This window comes from Pseudophryne corroboree, chromosome 1, assembly GCF_028390025.1.
Source record: "Pseudophryne corroboree isolate aPseCor3 chromosome 1, aPseCor3.hap2, whole genome shotgun sequence".
NCBI lineage: Eukaryota > Metazoa > Chordata > Amphibia > Anura > Myobatrachidae > Pseudophryne > Pseudophryne corroboree.
Genome location: NC_086444.1, coordinates 501,490,861 through 501,515,199, shown reverse-complemented (window position 1 = coordinate 501,515,199; position 24,339 = coordinate 501,490,861). Strand labels below are relative to the sequence as shown.

At 40.8% G+C, this 24,339-nt stretch overlaps 1 protein-coding gene across 1 annotated transcript in view; it reads left to right on the top strand.

Moving 5' to 3' along the window:
• Positions 1 to 456: 456 nt before the first annotated feature.
• RORB (RAR related orphan receptor B) overlaps positions 457 to 24,339 on the top strand; it is a 261,514-nt gene continuing 237,631 nt past the window's right edge. The window contains exon 1 of the mRNA XM_063917496.1: positions 457 to 957. Within this exon, the coding sequence (XP_063773566.1) occupies positions 951 to 957 (7 nt within the window). The 5' untranslated portion in view covers positions 457 to 950. The remainder of the gene's footprint in view (positions 958 to 24,339) is intronic.

Sequence of the window (24,339 nt, the reverse complement as noted above, 5' to 3'; positions counted from 1 at the left end):
CATATATTGCTTTTATATATAGTAGTGCTTAAATATTTTAGCTTGCAGCAATTATATTCCTTACAAATATAAATATAAATATAAATATATATATATATATATATATATATATATATATATATATATATATATACAGTATACAGTATACAGCTTTGCAAATGTTATGAGTAAAATTAACCAAATGGGCTTTAAGGGGGTACTCAGGTGGAAAGTGATTGAGAACCACTTCTTTATATCATCATACAGTAGGTACTGTCTCTCTTATACAGGCTCCAATGGAAGTCTGAAAATACTGTAGATATTACAGTACGGTATGTTTTCCCATTTTCCACATGAAATAACAGAATGCCTATTTATGACAGCAGAGGAGATGAGTATTTTGGGTCAGACAAATGCAGAAAGTGAGAGTCCTCAGTCTGGGAAATGGGGAGGGGCCACAGGTCCTCAGCAAACAGAATTTGCATTATGAGCTTGCTATGGTCATGTCCCTACAACTTTCTAAGTGGTTGTTGCACCTTCGGATAACTGACACAGATGTCATGTGAAAACCCACATGCTCTGCCTCTTACACAGCCTCCCATTCTTCCTCTGCTTCTTTGCTTTCTTTTCTCTTTCCTCCCTCTGGTTAGCTTGTTGTGGCAGCTCACTTGCCTCCCATTGCATAATCCAGCCCCCCTCCTCATCCGTGCAAGTGATCAGAAAGAAATCTGGAGCTGTGTGACAGAAGAGCAGGGGGAAGAAAGCTGTGCAGAGCAATAAGCTGAGGCACACACACACACACACACAGCCAGCAGCAGGGAGGCAGAGGCAGGCTGCGAGCAAGGGAAGGGATGCTTGGCTCACTAGTGCTGCTGCTGCTCTCCGGCTCTAGGAGGGGATTTGTCTGCTAAGTACCCAGCCTGGGATCTTCATGATTGCGCTGAGAGAGGAGTCTTCGCCTCACTGCCACCATGCGAGGTAAGGAGTGCGGGGGGCACAGGATGACTGCTTAGGAGGGTGTCAAGTCCAAGTTGGACTCGGTGTGAAGCTGTGAGAGTCTCCCATGGCTGAGCTGTTGCGCGGTGCCCATGTCTCTGTGCCACTCTACAAGAGCCGGCTGCTTATCATTGTAGCTACTTTGCGTAGTTGTGTACTTGCTGTGTTAGGTGACTTTATACAATACTTAGATGACAAGGAAGGAAGACACTACTTCCAGTGCAGGTGGATACGCATGCATCGCCACGTCTATGGCAGAGCTCACCTGGGGAGGACAGGTAGCCAAGTGTGTGGGTGAGGAAGGTTCCTTCCCTGGCAAATCGCCTCTTGCTGCGCTGCACGTCTATCCCTGCACTCTGGCATTGGCTGGAAATCCCGATAGGACCAAGGTCATTGCCAGCATGATCTCTCCGGACGGAGATACGTCTACTGGAGCGTTGTGCGGGAGGATGGGAGCGGAGATGCGCACATTGACTTCTTGCCATTAGCAAAGTGGGGAGCTGGGCTGCTCATCACTACTGACTGGTTGTTCTGCTTTGGGCAGTTATTGCACTTTATAAGTACTGTAAGGCAGACTTTATGCACATCCATTAGTGGCTGGATGGTGCTTTGGGTATTATACTAAGATAAGTGCTCATGAGTGTACTGCTTTAAGAAAGGCACAAATGTACCTTTACAATGAGTAGCAATACCACAAATAAACAGTATTAGGAAGTAGTAGCCCAGTAACGTCTTACCTGCAGTTTTGTGCTTTATTTTGGATACCAGGTGCTCATGGCATATCACTATTGCTTCTATTGGGGGTTATCTTGCTTAACCTGCTTTCTCAAACATGCACACATAGTAATGGTGGCATAGTACAGTATATTGTTACAGGTGTGTGTGTGTGTGTGTGTGTGTGTGTGTGTGTGTGTGTGTGTGTGTGTGTGTGTGTGTGTGCGTTTGTGTATTTTTCTTTATTCTTTGGTACCCAGAGATGAAGTTTGTTACTATGGCTCATACATGGTGTCAGAATGCTGATTTCTGCAGAAGTCACTGTAGTCAGTGTTGTTGCACTTTACAATTATCAGGTGACTTTCTACAACACAAAAGTTGTTACTTCCTAATTAAATATCTAGGTCCCACACATATTTATTTCCTACCAGCATGATCACCATAACAGCTACAGATGCTGATCTAGCACTTATCCCCTGAATATGCATACAAATTAACACGAGGGTGCTTAGTAGAAGAGCTTTTGAAGCAATTATAGTAATAAAAAAGATATTTGGACTCAGAGATGTTTGTGTTTTGTTGCTTGGCTAAGGGAAGACAAATAACTTGCCACAAATAGTACAGCAAAATAGAAGGTATGTTTTCCAGTTGTCACTAACTACAGTCTTGCAAGATATGTTACCAGTTGAATATAAGTTTTGTCCTTGATCAATAGGATTGCTGGTAAATTGGTTGTCATACTGCTTTAAAAGATGAAAGGTCTTCTGAGGCTTAAGAAGCAGAGGCAAATTTATAAGCAGGGGACTATCTAATAAGTTCAGAGTTGCATTAGCGATAAGGAACACATCTTGGTTCTCTTAATGTACAAGTTATGCATTCATACATAATTGTGATTTAAACTGTATTATGCTTATAATATATAAACACATATATAGTACTCGGATCATACTCATATTTTATAGTTATTATTGGTTTGGTACAATTGTGAGGCAAATGTAAATCATTTACACCACTGATGTACCTTTCTATCTTAACACAAATCTCTCTTTGCTGTGTGCAATCAAGTGGATTGTATCAAAAGCTTTGAACTCACATTCATCCACAGTTTGATCTAGAGCCAATATCAAGGATTTTTTTTTCATAGCCAGTGGAGTTACAAATACTGAAGAAGGCAAAATTTGATACTGCTTGTTACTGTTCCTTGTATTGCATTTTGCCCAACATCAATCATGACAGTTTCTTTGCTATCAAAGCCAAATTATCATGTCTGAACACTCCTGAAAAGGAATGGTGAGAGAGATATGTGCCACTGTAGACATTGCAAGATAAAATAACTAATTTACCCTTCTGGGGGCATTTGGTCCTGTGACTGTCTTCCAAAGCTGAGATAAAGATATACAGAGATGTAGATACCAGTTCTGCACACTACACTGTCCACTGATATTATATTCACAGTTGAATACATTGGCAAAGTTATTGCTGTATATTAAAGTCATGTCATGGATACTGGAAGGCAAATGTTAATCAAATACAGTCTCAGTATATCTGGGGTAATTCACTCATTAAAATACAAACTTAAATAGAATTTCAATCATCTCCTTGTGTCACCACACACACACACACACACACACACACACACACACACACACACACACACACACACACACACACATACATATTTGATCCCAAAGATGTGATTTAAGAAATACAGTGGCCTTTCCAGTAGTTAGAGAAAGTTTGTAGAAATGATTATATAAGGAAACATTTCTTCATGTTCATCCCTGCAAGCTGCTCATATGTAATACAAGCTGTCTTGTTAAAGTAGTGTTAAGTAACAAGGATTTCCCTATTTATGTTTGACTTTATTCACATACATAGATGTACACGTATATGTGTTTCTTCCTACAAATAGTGTTTATGCACTATGTGGTTTTGACCGTTTGCCTTTACTTGTCATTGCAGTACTTTACCTACTGTATATAGTGAGAACCTGACTGTGGGTGTGTGCGGGCTACTTTGTGCTTTTGTGCATCTGTGCATGTATGAGTGTAATATAAAAAATGCAGCAGACTCAAATCATCTATTATGTAAGACTGATGGATCTGGCATGTGTGTATAAGATGGGCATCAGATGTGCAGGACCTGCATGCTATCCAGTATTTTTGTACCCCTGATCATTGAATTTACTCTTATAGGACTAGAGAATCAGCACTGCTGAGCACACATAGACTCACACTAACTAATGTCTGAAAGAAGCAGAGGGCATTTGTATGAAAGTTTAAGATGTTTTCGTATTAGTCAGTTTGACAGGAGGGCTGTTCAATCTATGTTTACAGAATATTTTATCTTTAAAAGTATGGTATATACTTAGTATGACAATGTTACTTTATATCCAATGTTTTAAATATGGACATACAGTAATTATATACGGTATATGAAGGTATAATAAAGTACAGTATACAACAATCACTGCTGTCATGGTACTACACAGAATTTTACAATAGTACCATGCTAACTAACCAACGTGGAGAGATCTTGACATAATAAATTATGTAAAATTCAAGGCACAACATTTTGAGATATTATATGGTACACACTGTTTGATGGTGTATTCATGATTCAGTGTAAAATTAAGATTGCATAACACCTGAAGTACTTACTTCTTTATACTTAAAGACTTTTTTTAAAGGCCTAAAATGTGTTCCTATGAAAGATGCACGAATGTGACAAACTGATACACTATTAATATGAATATTAATTACTGATATGGAGAACCAAGAGCCAATATATGTATCTTCTTAGAAGTGACATTGACAAAATATATCTGTTGTACTGTATAGACCCAAAAAAGACTTCAAACACCAATTATTGTGATTTTTCTAATGATTCCAATATAACTGCTCATTGAAAAGCATTGTACAGTAGTGCTGACTGACAGCTTTACCTAAACCTAGTGGAGGTTCTGCAATAACAGAGATCTGCTTATCTAATGGCACCAAAACTACATAACTAAAAAAACATTAATGCAATGCCCTCTCATAACAGATTATTTTATCTATTGTGTATTTTCTATTTATTATTTTTACAGTTTGTATATATATATATATATATATATATATATATAAATAAAATGTGGCATTCTCTATCTCTTTGAGATGAAGAGAACATGTGTATTTTTGTAGTTAGTATAGATATGTTTTGTTTTTGTATAAGTAAATAAATATTAAACGCTTGTGTAATTCATTTTATACAATAATGTATATACAGCATAGTAAAATGAAACTGTGTATTAGACAATGTAGATACATTTCTTGCCTGTTTTAATGATTGATTGATTTCTGCATATTTAGCACAAATAAATAAAAATAATAAATATATGTATATATTGGAATATAATATTGTACCGTATTTTGTATTATATATTTTGTATAAAATGAACACAATTTTTTACATGCTATAAACATGTTGAGTTGGCTTGAACTAAAGTGCAGTGTAACCTTAAACAGACTGGATAGGTAAATATAATTTTATGTTGCCGTGTGTGTGTGTCCATGTATGTGTGGATGTCCGTGTGTGTCCGTGTGTGTGTGTCTGTGTGTGTGTCTTCATTGCTCTCAACACGTCAAAAAACCAATACGGAAAAGCAATATCTATTGTAGTTTTTACACCTACAAGCACACAGAGTTGTACATTTTTGGGTCCATAACTATAATTAATATATCATAATAACATGTTGTTTTTTAAATTATTATTTGTAGTGAGCGTCTTACAAAAGTGCATTCTGTTTGTTATGTTATCATCTAAAATACAAATGAATAGCTATAACTTATATTTTATTTCTTATAAACCTACTATTACATATGTTGTGATATGTTTTCTTTTAACTCATTTCATGTATGAACCAGAATTATTATTATTATTATTATTATTATTATTATTATTAAATTTTATTTATTAGGCGCCACAAGTGTTTCGCAGCGCCGTACAAAGGATAGTACAGGGAGACAAAACTTAGCATTACAGTAAATAACTAACAAAAATAGAGTACAGGTAACAAAGAGCACCACAATTCTCAAAACATAATACAGCTAGGATGTAAGTAGCGAGGGAGTAATCATCGTGCTACTTGGGACTGGCGGCCATAGAAAGAGATGAGCCTTTACTAGCAGAATGATGGTCTAACCCTGTCATTGGCAATATGATACATATAGTCTGTAAGACCCCTGTCCTCACCAACACAAAAATAGTTACAAACAATTAAACAATTATTCTTTTTCATGTCAACTTGATAATATATTATTCCTATGCACAGATTGAGTTGCATTTGTCATCATATGGGAACAGATAACCAAGTGTACTGTATATAAATTTTATATGAAACTTGCATAATTAATAAATCAACACATTAGTCATTTATAACAATGTGTCCCTGTGCACTGTTTTTACAGAATGCTAGATGTTATAATTATATGTTTTAAGTAATCATTTACAAAACCTAGAAAAAGGATATCTATGGCCAAAATGACAAAATTTCGGCCATCGATGAGTATCTTTTTATTTTAAATAAATTAATTTAAATTAAAGTAAATTGTGTCAAAAATGATCATAAATATCTTAAAAAACTACACGTGTTGTATAAAAGTTGGCGCCTTTGTTCCATTTACGGTTGGACGTTTCAAACACAACTGATGAGCATCAAATGAAAGTGTATTTCGCTGCCAAATAAATCAATTTGTTTCTTTCAAATAAAGCAGTGAATTCACCCTAGACAAGGCTTGTGCTCTCAAACTGAAGGATGTCTGCTTTGTAGCTAAAGACAAAGGAAGCACACAGGAATAAATATTGATTGAACTAATCATCTGATGAATAGGAATGAGCTTAACCAGTACACTATTATAATGGGCTGTGTTAACTAGCCCCTTTCGTGGCCCTTATGCTGGCCTTTCAACCCATGACCCCAGCCATTCAATCCATATTGAGAGAAACCACAGGTGTTATAACGACATCTAGGGCAAATTAAGCTAAATAAAACAGTTGTGTAAATAACAGACAAAGGAATAGTTACACTGAATTGTCAGTAGAACAACATGATGAGCAGACAATGACATAGACATAGGCTATGGTGATCAGACCATGACAGTGTAACAACTCCTTTCAGAATCATGGCCGTAAATGAACACTTCCAGACTGGCACTAGGAGGCACAGTCTGGACCTATGTACAATCTAGTTAGTCCACTGTCTGCTGTCTATACTCTTAATGATGATAATTTGTCAAAGACCCAATGCTGTAGAACATTATTATATATTCTCTATCTTATCACGTTTGTGATTGTTGCATCACAGCGTCATTTATTGTTTTGATTACATAATGGCAAACATATTTTACATTGGTAGTTATTTACAATATCTACTGTACATATTTATAAGTTTTGTGAGTAATACTATCTATAGATTAGACTTAAAATGTGAAATGTAAGATGTCCAACCAAAAATGTGCTTTGTTGATGGAAAATACTGTATTTTTATTGGATAGCCCTGCTGTAATACCCCTCATCAATAGATATTATAATTATTAGCCTTTATTTATATGGAACCACTAGGGGTCCGAAGCACCATACATTGTACATTAACAGGAACAGTATGATCAAGTACAATAAAAAAGTGACTTACAGTACAAAACAGCAAAACATAGACAAGATGTATAAACATTGCAGCAGCGCAGTCCTAATACTCTAATAAGCAGGAGGACAACGCATCCCAAAGGTTAGGTGCTGTTGTTGGCAGTGGGGTGGAGATAATGGTATACAGTAAGTGAGGAAAGGAAAAGCACGTGAGGGAAGAAGGCCCTGCTCGTGAGAGCTTGCAGTCAAAAGTGGAGATAACATATTTGTTCAGGATTACTGTGTAAATAATATGAGTGTATACAAGTAATTCCCTAATAGTCAATGAGATGACGCACTACAGGTTTCAGTTACTGTACGTACAAGTTTTTTGTCTAGAATGGTTGCCATACGTATATGTAGTATGTACTATAACAAAAATGCATCATGTTATGTAGATGAATATAAATACTCCTAATATTGTGCTTCACATATGTTATTAACCAAGCAGAATAATAAGTGTTATAAACAACTGCTGTTGATAACCAGTAGTTTCTAGGAAATAACAGAAATTAACTGTGTTGTTTACTATGCTACTATATTATATAGCAAATGATTCAGAAATGCACTGCTATAGTTAATAATTATCAGTAATTACATCCTAAATACATTAAGCAATTAAACAGTTGGCACAATAAATAAAAATAACACACAAACAATAATGCTAAGGTAAGACGAATATAGAATGAGTTATTAAATAAAATCATTATGTATATGCTGATCAGTTTGAAGAGCTAATTACTACACACAGTAGAAAATGTAGTACCAAGTGCAATCAACTTTTTTTAAATGTCAATATCACCTATATTTGAAAGAGACATACTCTGATACTTTTCATCACAAATAATGTATTCAAATTATCATGCATTTCTAATTATATAATTATTATTTTCTTCCTGAGTTTAAGCATAGGAGCAACTACTTACTGTACTGCCACTCTCAATATAAGTCTATATTACACATGTCACTTGTATGTTTTGACATGTTTATGGTACAGTAATAGAAATGAGCTGTCTTGTACAAGTGAATATGAAAGGAAGAAAAAAGGCAAACAATTAAAACTACAGGATGACTCCTAATGACCGGGAATCCCTGAATGCCTCTAAAGTTCACATTCTAAAACAGTTAATGACTCTTAATTGCATAAAATTGTGTGTGTTTTTGGGTGCATAAAGTATGTGGTCCGCCTACAAGGACCACCCCTCTTCATTTTATAAATTGTACAATTATATGCAGCCGTTTACTATATCTTGGCCCCCCTTTCACTGCCCCTTCTGTACAGACCCCATGCTCTCTTAAGACTTTAGTGTGATATTTGTATTACTGGAAATGTTGTGCAAACTTTAGCTTTATATAAATGAAGGATAGGATGTGATACAAAGGTGGTTTTAACCAAAATATATGTCCTGAAAGATTCCTCTCTTTAGTGCTAGAAAGCTGAAATGCTAAAATAGGACATGTATCAAGCCTTGGGGAGAAATAAAGTGGAGAGAGATGAAGTGCCAACCAACTCATAACTGACTCAGAGCTGATTGTTTGGTACTTTATCACTCTCCACTTTATTTCTCTCCAGTGCTTGATATATCTCCCTCAAAGTCAATATTCAAGGTATTTAATGGTAGTCACATTATCATTTTTGCAATTTTACCTTTGCTTGATGTGGACTACTATGCTAATCCATATCAAGTTATGCAGTTCTGTGTAGTACACAAATAAGGTACAGTAGTACAAAAACCTGTTGTTATACATTGTTTCTATCAGAGATTTTGTATTGATTTACTTTTTATTATACTTTATTATATTGAATCTACTGACTGGACAGTCTTTACTAGGAATATGGTAACAGTCATGAACATCTTCTAAAAATAATGCTGCTAGCATTGAATATAAGCAAAGTTGATTATCTTACCACCTACCAGTACTATTTAATACTTGCACTTAATTGGTTAGCATGTAATTTGAGTTATTTTCACACTCGCTTTTCAGTGTTTTGCGGAAACTGACAGTCAATTACCTTTTTCAGTCTACATTCCCAAATTTACTTAGGATGATCAGCCAATTATATATATATATATATATATATATATATATATATATTTAGGTTACAGTGCAGGTTGGATACAGTGCGCGTTGATACAGTGTGGAATACAGTCTGGTTTGGATGCATTGCAGTTTATAGTGTGAGTCAGATACAGTGCAGGTAGCATACAGTGTGGGTTGGCTACAGTGCGCGTCGGATACAATACGTGATACAGTGCAGGTCAGATACAACAATAGTGCACTTACTGTGGCTGGGAGTGTCAGCGTGTTCCTCAGTGTGGGGCTGTGCACAGTGTGAGGGTGTCCTCAATACAGAAGTGCTAGTGGTGCTGGCAGTGTGAGGGTGTAGGCAATGTCCTCAGTGTGGGTTTGCCAGCGGTGTCACCAATGGTGGGTGAAGTCGGGGTCCTCAGTGCAGGGGTGTTGGTGGTGTTGGCAATGAAGGGGTGATGGAAGTTTCCTCATTGTGGGAGTGCCAGCGGTGTGAGGGTGCCAGCAGTGTCTTCAATGTGGATATGGCGGCGCTGTTGGCAGCGGGGATAGGTACAGGCACTGTCAGCAATGCAAGGGTTCTGGCTGTGTCCTTAGTGCAGGGGTGCCAACGGTGTCCTCACTGCATGGCTGCCAGCAGTGTCGGCAGTGCAGGTGTCCCAGTGGTGTCCTTAGTGCAGGGGTGCTAGGTGTCCTCACTGCAGTGACCCAGTGGTGTGTGCAGAGGTTCTGGCAGTGTGGGCTGCGTCCTCTGTGCGGGGGTGCGGGGCTGTGTCAGCAGTGCAGGAGTGCATGCGGTTTCCACAGTGCAGGGGTGCCAGCAGTGGCGGCACTGTGGGAGTCCTCAGTGTAGGGGTTTCGGCAGTGTCGCAGTGCGGGAGTATCAGCAGTGCAGATGATGGTGTCAGCAGTGCGGGCGGCTGTGCCATTAGCGCAGTGGGGGCATCTATCTTGCCCCATTGTAGCCTAAGCGGACGCGCTGATTGGCTGAGAGCCATGACCGAAGGCTCTCTCAGCCAATCAGTGAGGTTTTGGTTCGCTTGAGCATATGGGGCAGACAGGGAGATCCAAGCTGTGGCTCGGATTGCCCCGGATCCCCTATGTTCGGGTGGGCCTGGTTCCCAGAGAACCGGACCACTCTATATATTATTATTGTTATTATTATTATTATTATTATTATTATTATTTTTCTGCCTTATTGTTGACAAATAATTTTATATTTGTTACCTAATGCAAGAGACATAATATAAGGAGGCACAAGTGGATGGGCTGGATTAGCCCTAGAGTTCAATACCCTTAGGCTAAGGGTATTGAACACTCAGTTTTTGGGGGTCTGTCCCGCAGTGGGGGGGCAGTTGGGAGGCTCCGTAGCACTTGCTGCTCTGCTCAGTTCAGAGCAGAGCAGCGGTGAATAGACGCTGTGTGCATGCGCACAGCGTCTATTCCAGTAAGGCAGAGGGACTGGGGGCATGGCCAGCAACTCACAGAGCACTGGCCATACCCCCACTGTGACGGAAATTGGAGGCATGGTCCGCGATCGCGTTATCCACGTGAGGCCACGCCCCCTTTCCAATAGACCACATCCCATTTGGGCGCCACGCGACCCAGCCGCGCACAGTTTCCCTCCTTCACACTTCACAAAGTTGGGAGGTATGCCTTAGATGGAAATAAAGTGCACAGAGATAAAGTACCAGCCAATCAGCTCCTACCTGTCATTTATCAAACCCAGCCTGTGACATGGTAGTTAGGAGCTGATTGGCTGGTACTTTATCTCCGTCCACTTTATCTAAGGCTTAGTAAATAGACCCCTTAACTACCATATAAATCAGTGACATAATGTAGAGAAGAGCATTCAGCTGCACTCAGGGATTAAATAGAGATGATTACTCCCGATTAGAATGTCAATGTCTCAATATATTATCACATTTGTCCTGTCATAATACATTGACTTTCTAAAGAGGAGGAATCGTCTCTTTATTTATTCCCTGAGTGCAACTGAATGCTTCTCTCTCTCTCTCTCTCTCTCTCTCTCTCTCTCTCTCTCTCTCTCTTTCTCTCTTGCTATATATATATATATATATATATATACACACTGTATATTTATATAGATATCTCTTTCCATCTGGGGGAAGGTGTGCTGAGAGAAAGGATGAAGGGGGAGCTGAGGGGGAAGTGGTACGTGGGATGGTCCCAGAGGAGGGGACAGCCCACAGTAAATAGGCACACACTGTAGGAGCTGGGTGCATGGTGGAGGGCTCTGAAGGCAGGCAGAGAAGGGCAGTGGGAAGGGAGGTGTGGAGAAGCTTGAAAGGGGATTATCTCCATCCCATGGTAAGTCCAGATGGCGGCCGCAACCATCCTTCTGACTAGCGCCTCTCAATTTTTTGGGGGGAGGGGCAGCCCCCCCTTGCCCCCCCCCCCCCCCCCATTCCAACACCTATGAGAGTAACCATAAGTTTCTGACACACAGTGACAGTATGAACCCTGACTCCTCATCCTGTGAATAATAGTAGCAGAGCCAGGTTGTTCATTTGTCTCTGCATTTTTAGCACTATTGCTGCCTGATATATGGAGAATACAGTGCATAAGAGTTCCCTCAGCGCTTATACAAAGGCGCAGAAAGCGATCATATGCAGTTTAGGCATTAATATAGTAGTATAGTAAACAAGTATATATTATGCTTCTCAAGGTGACTTTACCATATGACATGGTCAGGGACATGTTTATTATGCCCACATTAAAGTCCAGTATAAGTATCATTTTTTATTGCAGCATACTATTGCACTACGGAATTGTTTTTTAGGGCAGTATTTCAAGAAAGTCTTGCAGGGACCGATAACATCCTGTGTCAATGACCAAAAAAAAAAAGTTCTCTAACTTTACTAACAGACTACAATGTTTAATGTTATCTAAAGATAGCACTAGTTATAAGGGGTTGGTTATGAAATCCTGGCAGTCTGGATACCGAGAGTTAGAAGACCGTCAGTGTAATCCCGACGGATCCCGGTAAGTATTTTAACCCTAACCCTAAACCCCCACCTCCTGCAGCCTAATCCTAACCTCCCCCTCTGCCGCAGTTTAACCCTAACCCTCCCCCTAGTGTCTAACCCTAACCCCCTCGTACTTACTGGGAGGATCCACCAGGATTCTGTCCATGGAGATTCTGCTGTGCGTGGGGATTCTGCTGTCTTCTGACTGGTGGGATCCCGACTGCCATTATCCTGACGTATCCCGTTATATGGAGCCAAGAACATTACTTATATGTGCTATTACATATAACCTTAAGCAGTCTTTACATATTATTCTTCATGCTTCTATGGGGTACAAGGAAAATTATTGAAGATACATCACTGTGAAGGGGATGCGATCAAGATCCCGTCGGATGGGATTCCAGCGGTCAGAATACCGACACCGGGATCCCGACAGGCACAATCCCGACATATTCTCCCTCTGTGGGTGTCCACAACACCCATAGAGGGAGAATAAATTAGTGTGCCGAGCGTAGCGAGGCACGGTGCCTGCAGCGTGGTGAGCGCAGCGAGCCCGCAAGGGGCTGCATTGCGCTTGCCCCCATGTCGGGATTGTGCCAGACGGGATCCCGGTGACGGTATTCTGACTGCCGGGATCCCGTCCGGCGGGATCTCGTGCTGATCCCCTGTGGAGTACCATCATTTTTAAGGCACATTGCAGAGCATTATAATAAGGAATATACTCTTGGCCGCAGATTGACTAGATGAATCTATATTGCATACAAATATTCCTGATACCTGTGTTCCTTGTATTCATTAAAGATTCCTCTAGCCATCCTGTGCCTAAGAGTTAATGTCTTTCTTCATTGTTTCCCACAATGGGATTCTAGATTCTCTTTAGTGGCAGCAAAATGGACTAGATTACCTCTGTTTAGAGGAGTGGTAAGTACCTTACTTTCTACCAATATATCACTGAGCATTGATTTGCCCCAAATAAGTAAATAAATTGCGGAACATATGTGATCATTGAAATTCATTATGTTACAAATTTTAGGTGTTTTTTTTTGTCATTTTTGATCCGTTCATTCTTGTTTTGAATTGTGTTAGCATCATGTATTGTAATGTGATAAAATTGCAAATAAATGACTCTCTTTTTGTATATGTGTTATTTCTGTGCGGCTGTTATAGACTAGAATAAATTTATTTTATTCCTTTGTAACATCCATGTGAACAAGCCTTTAGTCACGGGCAATCAGCATGGTAATGTGCTAATTGCAAATGCATATTGCTATGAGAGCACATGAGATGGATGCTATACGCCTAAGTGCATTAACTGGCTAAACCTGTTAGGATGCAACACATCCATGTAATTCAAGTCATTTGTGTTTTATATTTCTTCCCAAGAGCTCCAATGTTTATATGCTTCTGTAACTTACTAGTGAGAAATTCCCAATATTGATTTTGCTTCTGCTTCTCCATTTCTTCTACTGCTGAATTTTTTAACCTTTTCAAGGACCCCTTCATGTCCAATTTTAAGGATATTCCTGTATGGTGGAATAATTGTGAGTTCAGTCAATTAGACACTCCGATACAGTGTGAGTGATTATTAAACGTCTGGGTTCAGGTACTTCAGAAGAGTGATATCCCGGTACTTCGGAAGAGGGATATTCAGGTACTTCAGAAGAGGGATACACTGTATATTGGTGGTCATTCCGAGTTGTTCGCTCGCTAGCTGCTTTTAGCAGCATTGCAAATGCTAGGCCGCCGCCCTCTGGGAGTGTTTCTTAGCTTAGTAAAATAGCGAACGAAAGATTAGCAGAACTGCTACAAAATATTTTCTTGCAGTTTCTGAGTAGCTCCAGACCTACTCCTAGATTGCGATCAGCTCAGTCCGTTTAGTTCCTGGTTTGACGTCACAAACACGCCCTGCGTTCGGCCAGCCACTCATGCATTTTTCCCTGACATGCCTGCGTTTTTTAGCAAACTCCCGGGAAACGCTCAGTTACCACCCAGAAACGCCCCTTTCCTGTCAATCATTCACCGATCAGCAGTGCGACTGAAAAGCGCCGCACGAGCACCAGCAAATCTACTAAGTTTTGTGTTAAATAACTTAGTGCATGCGCTCTGCATACCATGCGCATGTGCATTTAGCAACAAATCGCAGCATAGCGAAAATCGGCAACGAGCGAACAACTCGGAATGACCACCATTGCCTTCTTTATGTATATAAATTCACCTTATAGAGCCAATTATTTTGATTAATTGTGAAAAAAATTATTGTGAAACTGCTTATACCAGGTGAAAACTTTCTGTCTAAAATAGTTAATACTCAAAACTGTTAACACATGCTGTTATGCAATGTATTTATTGTTAGAGAAATCAGGCTTGGATTTGACTCTATTCTTCCCTCCAAATGCAGATATGAAAAGAAGGAACAATAATTTACAGTGTATATGATCCAAAAAAAGACAGTGAGATTTTAGTTTTTTGGAAAAACACAATTTGCTTTGTTTTGAGATCCAAACTTGGCGGGAAGAATCATGTCAATCTAAGCTACTCATCTCTTTTTGCCATTAAATACTTACAAAAACCTTGACATAAGGCCTTTAAGTTATAAAAGCATACCTCCCAACTGTCCCGCATTCAGCAGAACATGCCGGGTAGAGCTAGTGAGCAGCAGGAGAATAGATGCCGTACTTGTGTAAGGGGAAGCTGGGGGCAGCCTAGCATCTCAGAGAGTGCTGTAAGGGCGGCCCACCTCTTTTCTCAAGGTAATAGGGACAGCCTAGCACTTTTCAGAAGTATTACACACCTCTTCTGTGACAAAGACATACCCCCTCTCCTATTTGGCCATGCCACAGTCTCAATCAGCTTAGTCCCCCATATTGGGACTCATGGTATTGTATTAATCTTTTGAAAGGATATTTACACTCAGTGCTATGTTTCATTATCTTGTGGAATGTACATTAGACTTCTCAATTGCAGAATGTTCTCCCAGACTATTAGAGGGAGTACACTAGACAATCAGATCCCTAGTGATCTGAGAGATCTGGGTGCTTTTTCTGTGAATTCAATCATAGTGACCCTAGGGTGTGAGATCTATGTGGAAGAATGGCAAGTATGGTGTTGCAGCTTGTATAGCACACAGAATTCTGTTTATAAGTATGTAATATGTTTTCTGTGTAAAAGTACTTTAATTTACTAAAGTCTATTTATGAAGCCCAAAAAATCCCTATGTTCTTGGAAAACAGCTGGTTTGCTGTTTATCAGTGGCTACCACTAGTGGTGACTATCATCAGCAATGCAGGGTCACACATGTGCAAAAGGGACTGGGATTGGCCAATGAATTTTAAGTCTCTGCTTACTGCTGCCAACCAGATCCAGGGTGCTGAGCTTTGCGAAGTTATGACGCAAAAGTCTTATCTATTGATACATTACCCAAACAGGATTTACTATCACTGCAGTAAACACTGCTATCCTTGCTTCCAGTGCTCCTTATCTTCTGTCTCCTAGTCCCATACAGGGACTCTGTATGATCGCATGCCACTGAGTACAGCCTCACTGAATGCTGTACTACCCCCTACTCAACTCTCCTGCACTTTACGTCAAGTCACTAAACCATCGCCTTTGTCTGTGTCATACCTGGTTCGTCTGTCTTTTACACTGTACTGTACCACAGTCATGTCAGCTTGTAGTTATTGTACTTTAGCATGTCAGTTTATGTATTTTCCTTGTACCGCACTGCAGAAACTATGTAGCCCTTACAAAATAAAAGCTAATAATGATGAAGACAATCATAATTATTATTATAATTACTATTATTATTATTATTATTATTATTATTTTGCTTCCTTCATTTTCTTCACGTAACTTGATAACTCCTGACTTGATGTACCTAGCTTCTCAACTTGATGTACCACAGAGAGCCAATTGACAATTCTCATTTACTTGGGAGTGCTACAACTACAAAGATGTAAAATTGGGTTCCTTGGGTCAGACAACCAGTAAAAATGCATGTTTCTTCGTACTGCAAAAGCTAAAAAGGAGCATTTCCTCCTGTTATTGAGCCGCAACTCTGATCTACCACTTACCCTTCCGTGAAAATAGTATATACAGCATTCCTGAAATGCAATACCAAAGAAGGGGTATTATAGCATAAAAGTATTTCTTATATAATCTTTAAAAATGAAAAGCATTCCCTCCCCTCTCTCTCTCTCTCTCTCTCTTGCGCTCTCTCTCTTTATCTCTCTTTGTCTCTCTCTCTCTCTCTCTCTCTCTCTCTCTCTCTCTCTCTCTCTCTTTGCCTGTATCTGATTGACATTGTTGCTTTCCATGCAGCTGTATCACAGCCAATGCAGAAATGTGTTATTTACTTGTCATCACTCACAATACCTTATTGCAAACGTATTCACGTGTTATCGATTTCTCTTTGCATATGCTTGGGACAGGCTTTTTTTATAAGATTGTTTTCATATTTAACCCATGTGATTTTGTATATTTCTGTGTATGTTTACCACTTAAGGTTTCACTCTCTTGTCTTCACCCAAAGGGGTAGACAAATATAAAGTCAGGATGTGACTATGTATGGCTTATTTAAGTTAATCACACTTGTCTCAGATTTTTCCCTCCGATGTGATCAGATTAGTGAATGTAATAGAAGTGGCATATTTGTGATCTAGGAGATCCCTAAAGTCACATGTTGAATACTTCTAATCTCAGCAGGGCAGTATTGGTAGGAATTATATCTGGCCTCTGCTTGAGCCTATCAAGGAAGGACCTTCACACTTAAATTGTAGATGTCATGTTATAGTATGCAACAAGAGTGGAGATTGCAATTATTTTAGCAGAAAGTGTCATCCAATAACAATAAGATAGCAAAAGTCTTATAACACTGTAGATGTTTAGTTGATCTTCGATCAGATTGGTACCCTAAATCAGGATCCATGCCTGAGACATGTACTGTATGTCTGTTCTGTGTAAGAAGTGCCGTCAAACCTCGTTTTCTGCACAGATAGAGCGTAATTCTCAGCTGATGTAATTACTGAAATGTTCTTTCTGTCCAGCGTCAGGAAAAGAATAGAGCTGTGTATCATGAAAACACAAAGCATCAGGGGTCCATAATGCATGCCATTTGTTTCCCCCCCTTCATGGGAAGAGCTGTTAAATCACAAAGGCGTCTAAAAATTCTCATTTCCCAAGTAACAGTGTCTGTGGTTTGTGGGGGGAATTAATGTAAGCCAATAAATGTAGCACACATTATCAGTAGAAGACAATAGTAATTGAATGGAAAGCATTACCAGGCACACTGAAGTCTGAGAAAATTAGCTTCAATAATGCAAAATATTGTATTGATAATGAACTAGATACTGTACGCTGCAATACTTCTTAATCAACTGATGGCCAATATCTAATCCAAACTCAAAAGCAATTAGAGTAAGAATGTTACAGTTCTGCACAGTGTAAAGAGGATTGTGTAAGTAATTTTATTGACATGGTCACTTTTGTGCTCCAATCACCTCCCTATCCCCCACCCAAAAAAATAAAAATAAAATACAAAATACTGGGCCTGTTATTCATCGTGGTTGGGTAAGAATGTATAATCTGTACTGCATTATTTTACTCTGCGTACAGTTGTGTCTTCATACACCTGGCCTCAATGGGGCATATGGTACAAAACACCCCCGGCATGACTGAGACGCAGCAAAACACCACTCAAACTATACTTCAGATGATGGGTTGCAACTTTAACCACAAAGGATTTTTTTTTAAACATGTACAAGTCACAGATGAAGCACAACGGAACTTTGCATCAGCAAAAGCCGTGGCCGCTGCATCGCAGCGCTTCTTACACAGATTCAGACTCATTTGCACACAGATGCACAAATGTCGAACATATACATTTATCAGTGCAATCCAGCAAAGCAATATTCCAGTTGTTCTATTTTTGCGAAGTGTAGATATATGACAAAGTGGTGCAGCAGATGTGGAACAGTGACAGAGGAAGATTAGTCTTGCTGCCGCATTTAAGATGGATTAAAACAGGGGTAGATGGGTGAGGGGAATGCCAGATAGCAGGAGATTTCAATAATCAAAGCAGGAGATAATGAGAGTGTAGATAATAGATTTGGTTTCACTGTATGTAAAAAAAGGGTGTATACTGACTATATTTCTAAGGTGGAGGCAACAGGACTGGGAGAAAAACTAGATATAAGGATTAAATCAGAGGGCAGAGTAAAGTATGACACCAAGGCAGTGACGTTGAGAGCCTGAGGAGATTGTGGTGTTATTGATGGTGAGTGAGATATGAGGTGGTGGTGGTGGTGGTGACTCTGGGAGGAGAGGAAGTTATGTTTTGCACATGTTGAGCTGTAAGTAATATTAGGACATCCATGTTGAGGTACCAGCCATCTTGCCTGCTTTATCTTTTTTCTCTCCTGGAGAAGCCTGGAGAGGACATGGAGGTGGGCAGCGATGAGGGCAGGGCAGGGCTAGTCATGTCATTAGTCCCCACCCGCTTATGGGAAAATTGCTGCGCTTGGCCTGGCAGCAAATGCCATTTCCATAAAGTAGGAGTTCAGGGATATAGTTGAGCTAATGTGCAGCTAACTCTCACTTTACCATTGCTGTCTGGTCAGCGCTGCGACCGCATCACAGCCTGGGATCAACATTGTGACCAATGGTCGCGATGTTCCCCGCAGACTGCCAGCTGAGTGAGCCTCAGCTTGCTTAGACTGTCCATCGCACGGGGCCTTGCAAGAAAATCTGTGTCTGGGATGCAGACCATGGCCTCGCCAGTCCCGGAAATTAGGGGCAACATTCCCCCATTTCCAGAAATGCCGGCCGTCTCAGCCCCTGCCCCAAACACCTCTGAATGTCAATCAGGTAGAGGCAGTTAGAAAAATGCAAGCCATATGCAGGACTCGCTCTGCACTTGCTCAGTTTCTTGATAATCAGGAAACTGTGCAGGGGATCACAATAGTGATCCATACTGAATTAGCCCCATTGACAGCACTTTTGCATATCACCTACCTTACTCCCCCTGTCAATCAGGTAGAGGCAGTTAGAAAAATGCAAGCCATATGCAGGACTCGCTCTGCACTTGCTCAGTTTCTTGATAATCAGGAAACTGTGCAGGGGATCACAATAGTGATCCATACTGAATTAGCCCCATTGACAGCACTTTTGCATATCACCTACCTTACTCCCCCTGCACCCTACTCCTCATATTACCTAATCTCAAATATTAAAACTGTCCAAGCAGAACGATGGCGTTCATGGCATGGTATGAAATAGCTACAAGGGTGCATCTGGTTTTGCAGAGACAACAAAAAGAAAAAAAAAATATTTGCGGAGTTAGATTATTGAAATAAGATAAAGGGGCAGCAAGAACACATTTACAGGGGCATTCCTTACTGCACAGAATGTGCTTAGCCATGTTCACTGTACCCTGAGGTGGTGGAGCTTGGCACTCGTGTTTCAAATTCCAATTGCATTTCAGTAGAGACATGCATTTTTAGGCACACTTTGCTGAATGTAAAATATAGTTTCAAGTAGAGATGTGCGCAGTCCCCCGTGTTTTGGTTCTAATTCATCCTTGTGTATTGGTTTTGGCAAAACCACCCTCAAGTGTTTTGGTTCAGATTCGGTGTTTGGTTCGGTTTTGCATTCCTTTAAAAATGAAAATAAACACTGGGGGGAAAAAAACTTCATAGAAGAGCTAAAATCATGTCATTTGAACCAGTTTACTTGCAATTCAAAACCCGAGTTTGGTATTTTAATCCAAGTTCTGAAATGACAACAGACCCGAGCCGTCACTCAGTCCCACTCGGAATCCCAAAGTGATTCTGCACTTGGACTCGATTTGACTCGGAGCCCCTGAGTTCAGTTAGTTCGTATTTCAGGAAAACCGCACATCTCTAGTTTCAAGCACACAATAAAATTATTTGTTGTATCTTTTTTCTATTGACATGACTAATCCTAGCCACAGATGAAACTAAATCAAACAGAATGATTTTATTTAAAAAGTTGAGCATTTTTGATGGGATATTTACACTTTTGCACAGAACGGCATAGCACTCTTGTCCACACACCTACTGTAGGGACATACTGTAGGTGTCATCTGTGAGGCACTGACCATAAGCAGTTTACTACCACCCTGCTCCTCCTTTGATCAGCTATGAAAGTGGATAGAGCAGAGAGACAGGGGTCCCTGCATTCAGCTGAAAGCAATTTTTCACAGGAATAGATAAATATTAATATTAAGAATGCAGTGAACTCCATACACCCTGCAAAACGCTTGCATGTACTAGGATTAGCTGTAACCAGAGCCGGCCATAGGTATAGGCAAACTAGGCAATTGCCTAGGGCATTTGATATGCCTAGGGGCATCATCAGCTTCTGCTGATTAAAATGATATGCGGCATGCCTATATTCTGTATATAGCATTTCATATGCAGATACAGCCACAGTCTCACACAGTATATTGGCATGCTGCATATCAGTTTAATCAGCAGAAGCTGCTTGTGCATCCTAGCCACATAGCAATGCAAATAAGATGCATTTTCATAAAAAAAAAAGGTGCCCGACGTTAGCATTGATGCAAGATTTGTGAGGACACATCTGTATCCAAGCAGAGGCAGAGGTCACAGTGTTAGTGGTAGTGTGAGTGCTGTGTGCATGTGAGTGGGTTGGTTGTGCAGTAGTGTTCAGAATATGTGTAAGGAGCATTATGTGTGTCATGTAAAAATGCATTAATTATGTGCAACATATGTGTAAAGGGCCACTATGTGTGTCATTATGTGTATAAGGGCATTAATAATGTGCGGCATATGTGTAACAGGGTACTACTGTATGTGTGTCATTATGTGTATGGGGGCACTAATAATGTGCAGCAAATGTGTAGGGGCACTATGTGTGTCATTATGTGTATAAGGGCATTAATAATGTGCGGCATATATGTAAAGGACATTATGTGTAAAAGGGCATTAATAAAGGTTGTCATAATGTGTAAGGTGCATTATGTTTATAAGGACATTAATGTGTCTCATATGTGTAAGGGGCATTACTGTGTGGAATTGTGTATAAATGCATTACTAATGTGTGGCATTATGTGTATAAGGTGCTCTACTATGTGGCGTTGCATATAGAAAGGGCACTACTGTGTCATCTTATGTGAATAAAGAGCAATAAGGTGTGGTGTAATGTGAATAAGGAGCAATTCAGTGTGATGTAATGTGAATAAGGGGCTCTACTGTGAGGAGTAACGTTTATAAGGTAAAGTGATACTACTGTGGGATGTAATATGAATTATGGACACTATCGCAAGATAAAATGTGAATAAAGTTGCAGTACTGTGTGGCGTAATTGGAATTGGGGTTACTATTGTGTGGCCATGCCCCTTCCCAGCAAGAAGATGCCCCTTTTTGGGCTGTGCGTCAAATGTGCGAACTGTTCCTATTTAAAATATAGGGGATACAAGGACTGCTATGGGTGAGGGGTGATGGTGCTGGGAAAGTGGTGCAAGGTCAGAGGCAGAACCAGCAGTGGTGCTAGGGGGCACCACCCAAAATCTTGCCTAGGGCATCATATTGGTTAGGGCCGGCTCTGGCTGTAACAGCAACACAGAGGAAACACTCCATTCATTTTTTTGTCATAGTCCTAAGTGTTTTTGATATAAATGGAATGTTTCTATGTGCTGCTTTCACAGCTATACATAGTGCACGTGAGTGCTGTGTGAGAGAGGTGCCTTATGGTCACTACATTCAGTTCACAGCAGCTTCTGGCCAGGATAAATGAGTTTATGTTCTTCCTTTCCTGCGGATATTTGCAGTCACATGCAAGGATGGTGGGGAAGAGGGTTAGCAATGATTAGCAGAACCATTAGAGTAATAGCAATACCGAGCAGCAATAGGAGCAATGAATGGCAGCAACAGTGGCTTTATGGACCTTCAGTAGTATCAGACAGTGGTGCATCTAATGGGTGCAAGGTGTGTGGTGCAGGTCCAGGGGGGCCCACACTGCACACCCTGCAACCCATATTCTTCAATACTTACACCTCCTGTACCTCCCAACTGTCGTGTGTCTGTAAGCGGGGCCTGCGACGCTTGGAGAAAGGGGTGGAGCCTCATGGCATCCCCGTTCACGCCACTATGTCACTGTGGGGGACCTCAATTAGGAGAGCACTATGATGTGGCGCTCCCTGATTCGCTGGCGGGTACCCAAGTGACAGGAGTAATAAGGGGTCCCGGTATTCGGGGAAAGGGAATCCATGAGAACCAGACCCACCCTCACTACACCCCTGGTCATAATCATCATGTGATGTACAGATCAGCAACAACTAAAGCTCTGTTGTCAGAATCATCATGTGATGTACAGATAAGCAATAGCTGTTCAGCTGTCTGAATCACCATGTGATGTATTGATCAGCAACAACTAGAGTTTAGTTGTCTGAATCACAATGTGATGCAGTGGCGGCCCCAGAAGTGGGGTAGTAGTGAGGTCCAAAATTCAAAGAGGGGAGCCACACCAACTGCAGGTGAGTCCCATCCGTTGATGTTTGGCAGCGTTTGGTGTGACTCCCCTATTTGAATTTTGACCTCACCTCTGCAACTGCCACTGATGTGATGTATAGATCAGCCACAACTGGAAAGACAGAGTTTTTCCGTACCTGTTCTAATTGGTGTATTTTGCACTCCTGGGCCAATATTTACTAAGAATTCGAGTTTGTCCGATTTGTGTTTTTTTTTCTAAGTCCCAATACGGGAATTCACTAAGCACCAATCTCGGCAGTATTTTGAATATTCGCAATGGTTTGATTTGCAAAGTTCCGAAATACGAATGAATAGACCATCAGTCAAACACGGCTGTTATTTCATACAATACGGGCATTCACTATTCATTCATATTTGGGTGTTAGTTTCTGAGTGCTCAAGTGCGGGTCGTTAAAAAAAGCAGCAAAAAAATAGACCTGCTTTTTCCAGTCGAGTTTGGATAACCATGCACGGATCAGTGAGATCTGTGCATGGTTATCTATGGAAAAGGGTCTGTTTAGTGTAAAAACTGAAGAAAAAAAAAGCGTGGGGTCCCCCCTCCTAAGCATAACCAGCCTCGGACTCTTTGAGCCGGTCCTGGTTGAAAAATATGGGGGGGAAATGACAGGGGTTCCCCCATATTTAATTAACCAGCACCGGGCTCTGCGCCTGGTCCTGGTTCCAAAAATACGGGGGACAAAAAGCGTAGGGGTCCCCCGTATTTTTGAAACCAGCACCGGGCTCCACTAGCCAGGTACATAATGCCACAGCCGGGGGACACTTTTATACTGGTCCCTGCGGCCCTGGCATTACATACCCAACTAGTCACCCCTGGCCAGGGTACCCTGGAGGAGTGGGGACCCCTTAAATCAAGGGTCCCCCCCTCCAGCCACCCAAGGGCCAGGGGTGAAGCCCGAGGCTGTCCCCCCCATCCAAGGGCAGCGGATGGGGGGCTGATAGCCTTGTGAAAAAATGTGAATATTGTTTTTAGTAGCAGTACTACAAGTCCCAGCAAGTCTCCCCGCAAGCTGGTACTTGGAGAACCACAAGTACCAGCATGCGGTTGAAAACCGGGCCCGCTGGTACATGTAGTACTACTACAAAAAAAATACCCCCCAAAAAACAGGACACACACACACCGTGAAAGTATTGTCACAACTGAGGGCTGGTGCTGACCAGGGGGAGCCTCAGTTGTAGGGGCTGAGGTATATGTGTACCTGGGAGGCAGTACAGGGTTCTTAGACAAGCAGGGAACCTTTAGAACAAATGCCCGAAGGCGTGACCAAGACAACGAAGGAAAGTTCAAAGGTTTATTAAACACAGTTCAGAGGAATACGGATGACTTGGTACAGGTAACAGGAATCACAGTTCAGAGAAATACTTGGGATCGATGGCGGAGCACCGATGGAGACTTGGGATCGATGGCGGAGCACCGATGGAGACTTGGGATCGATGGCGGA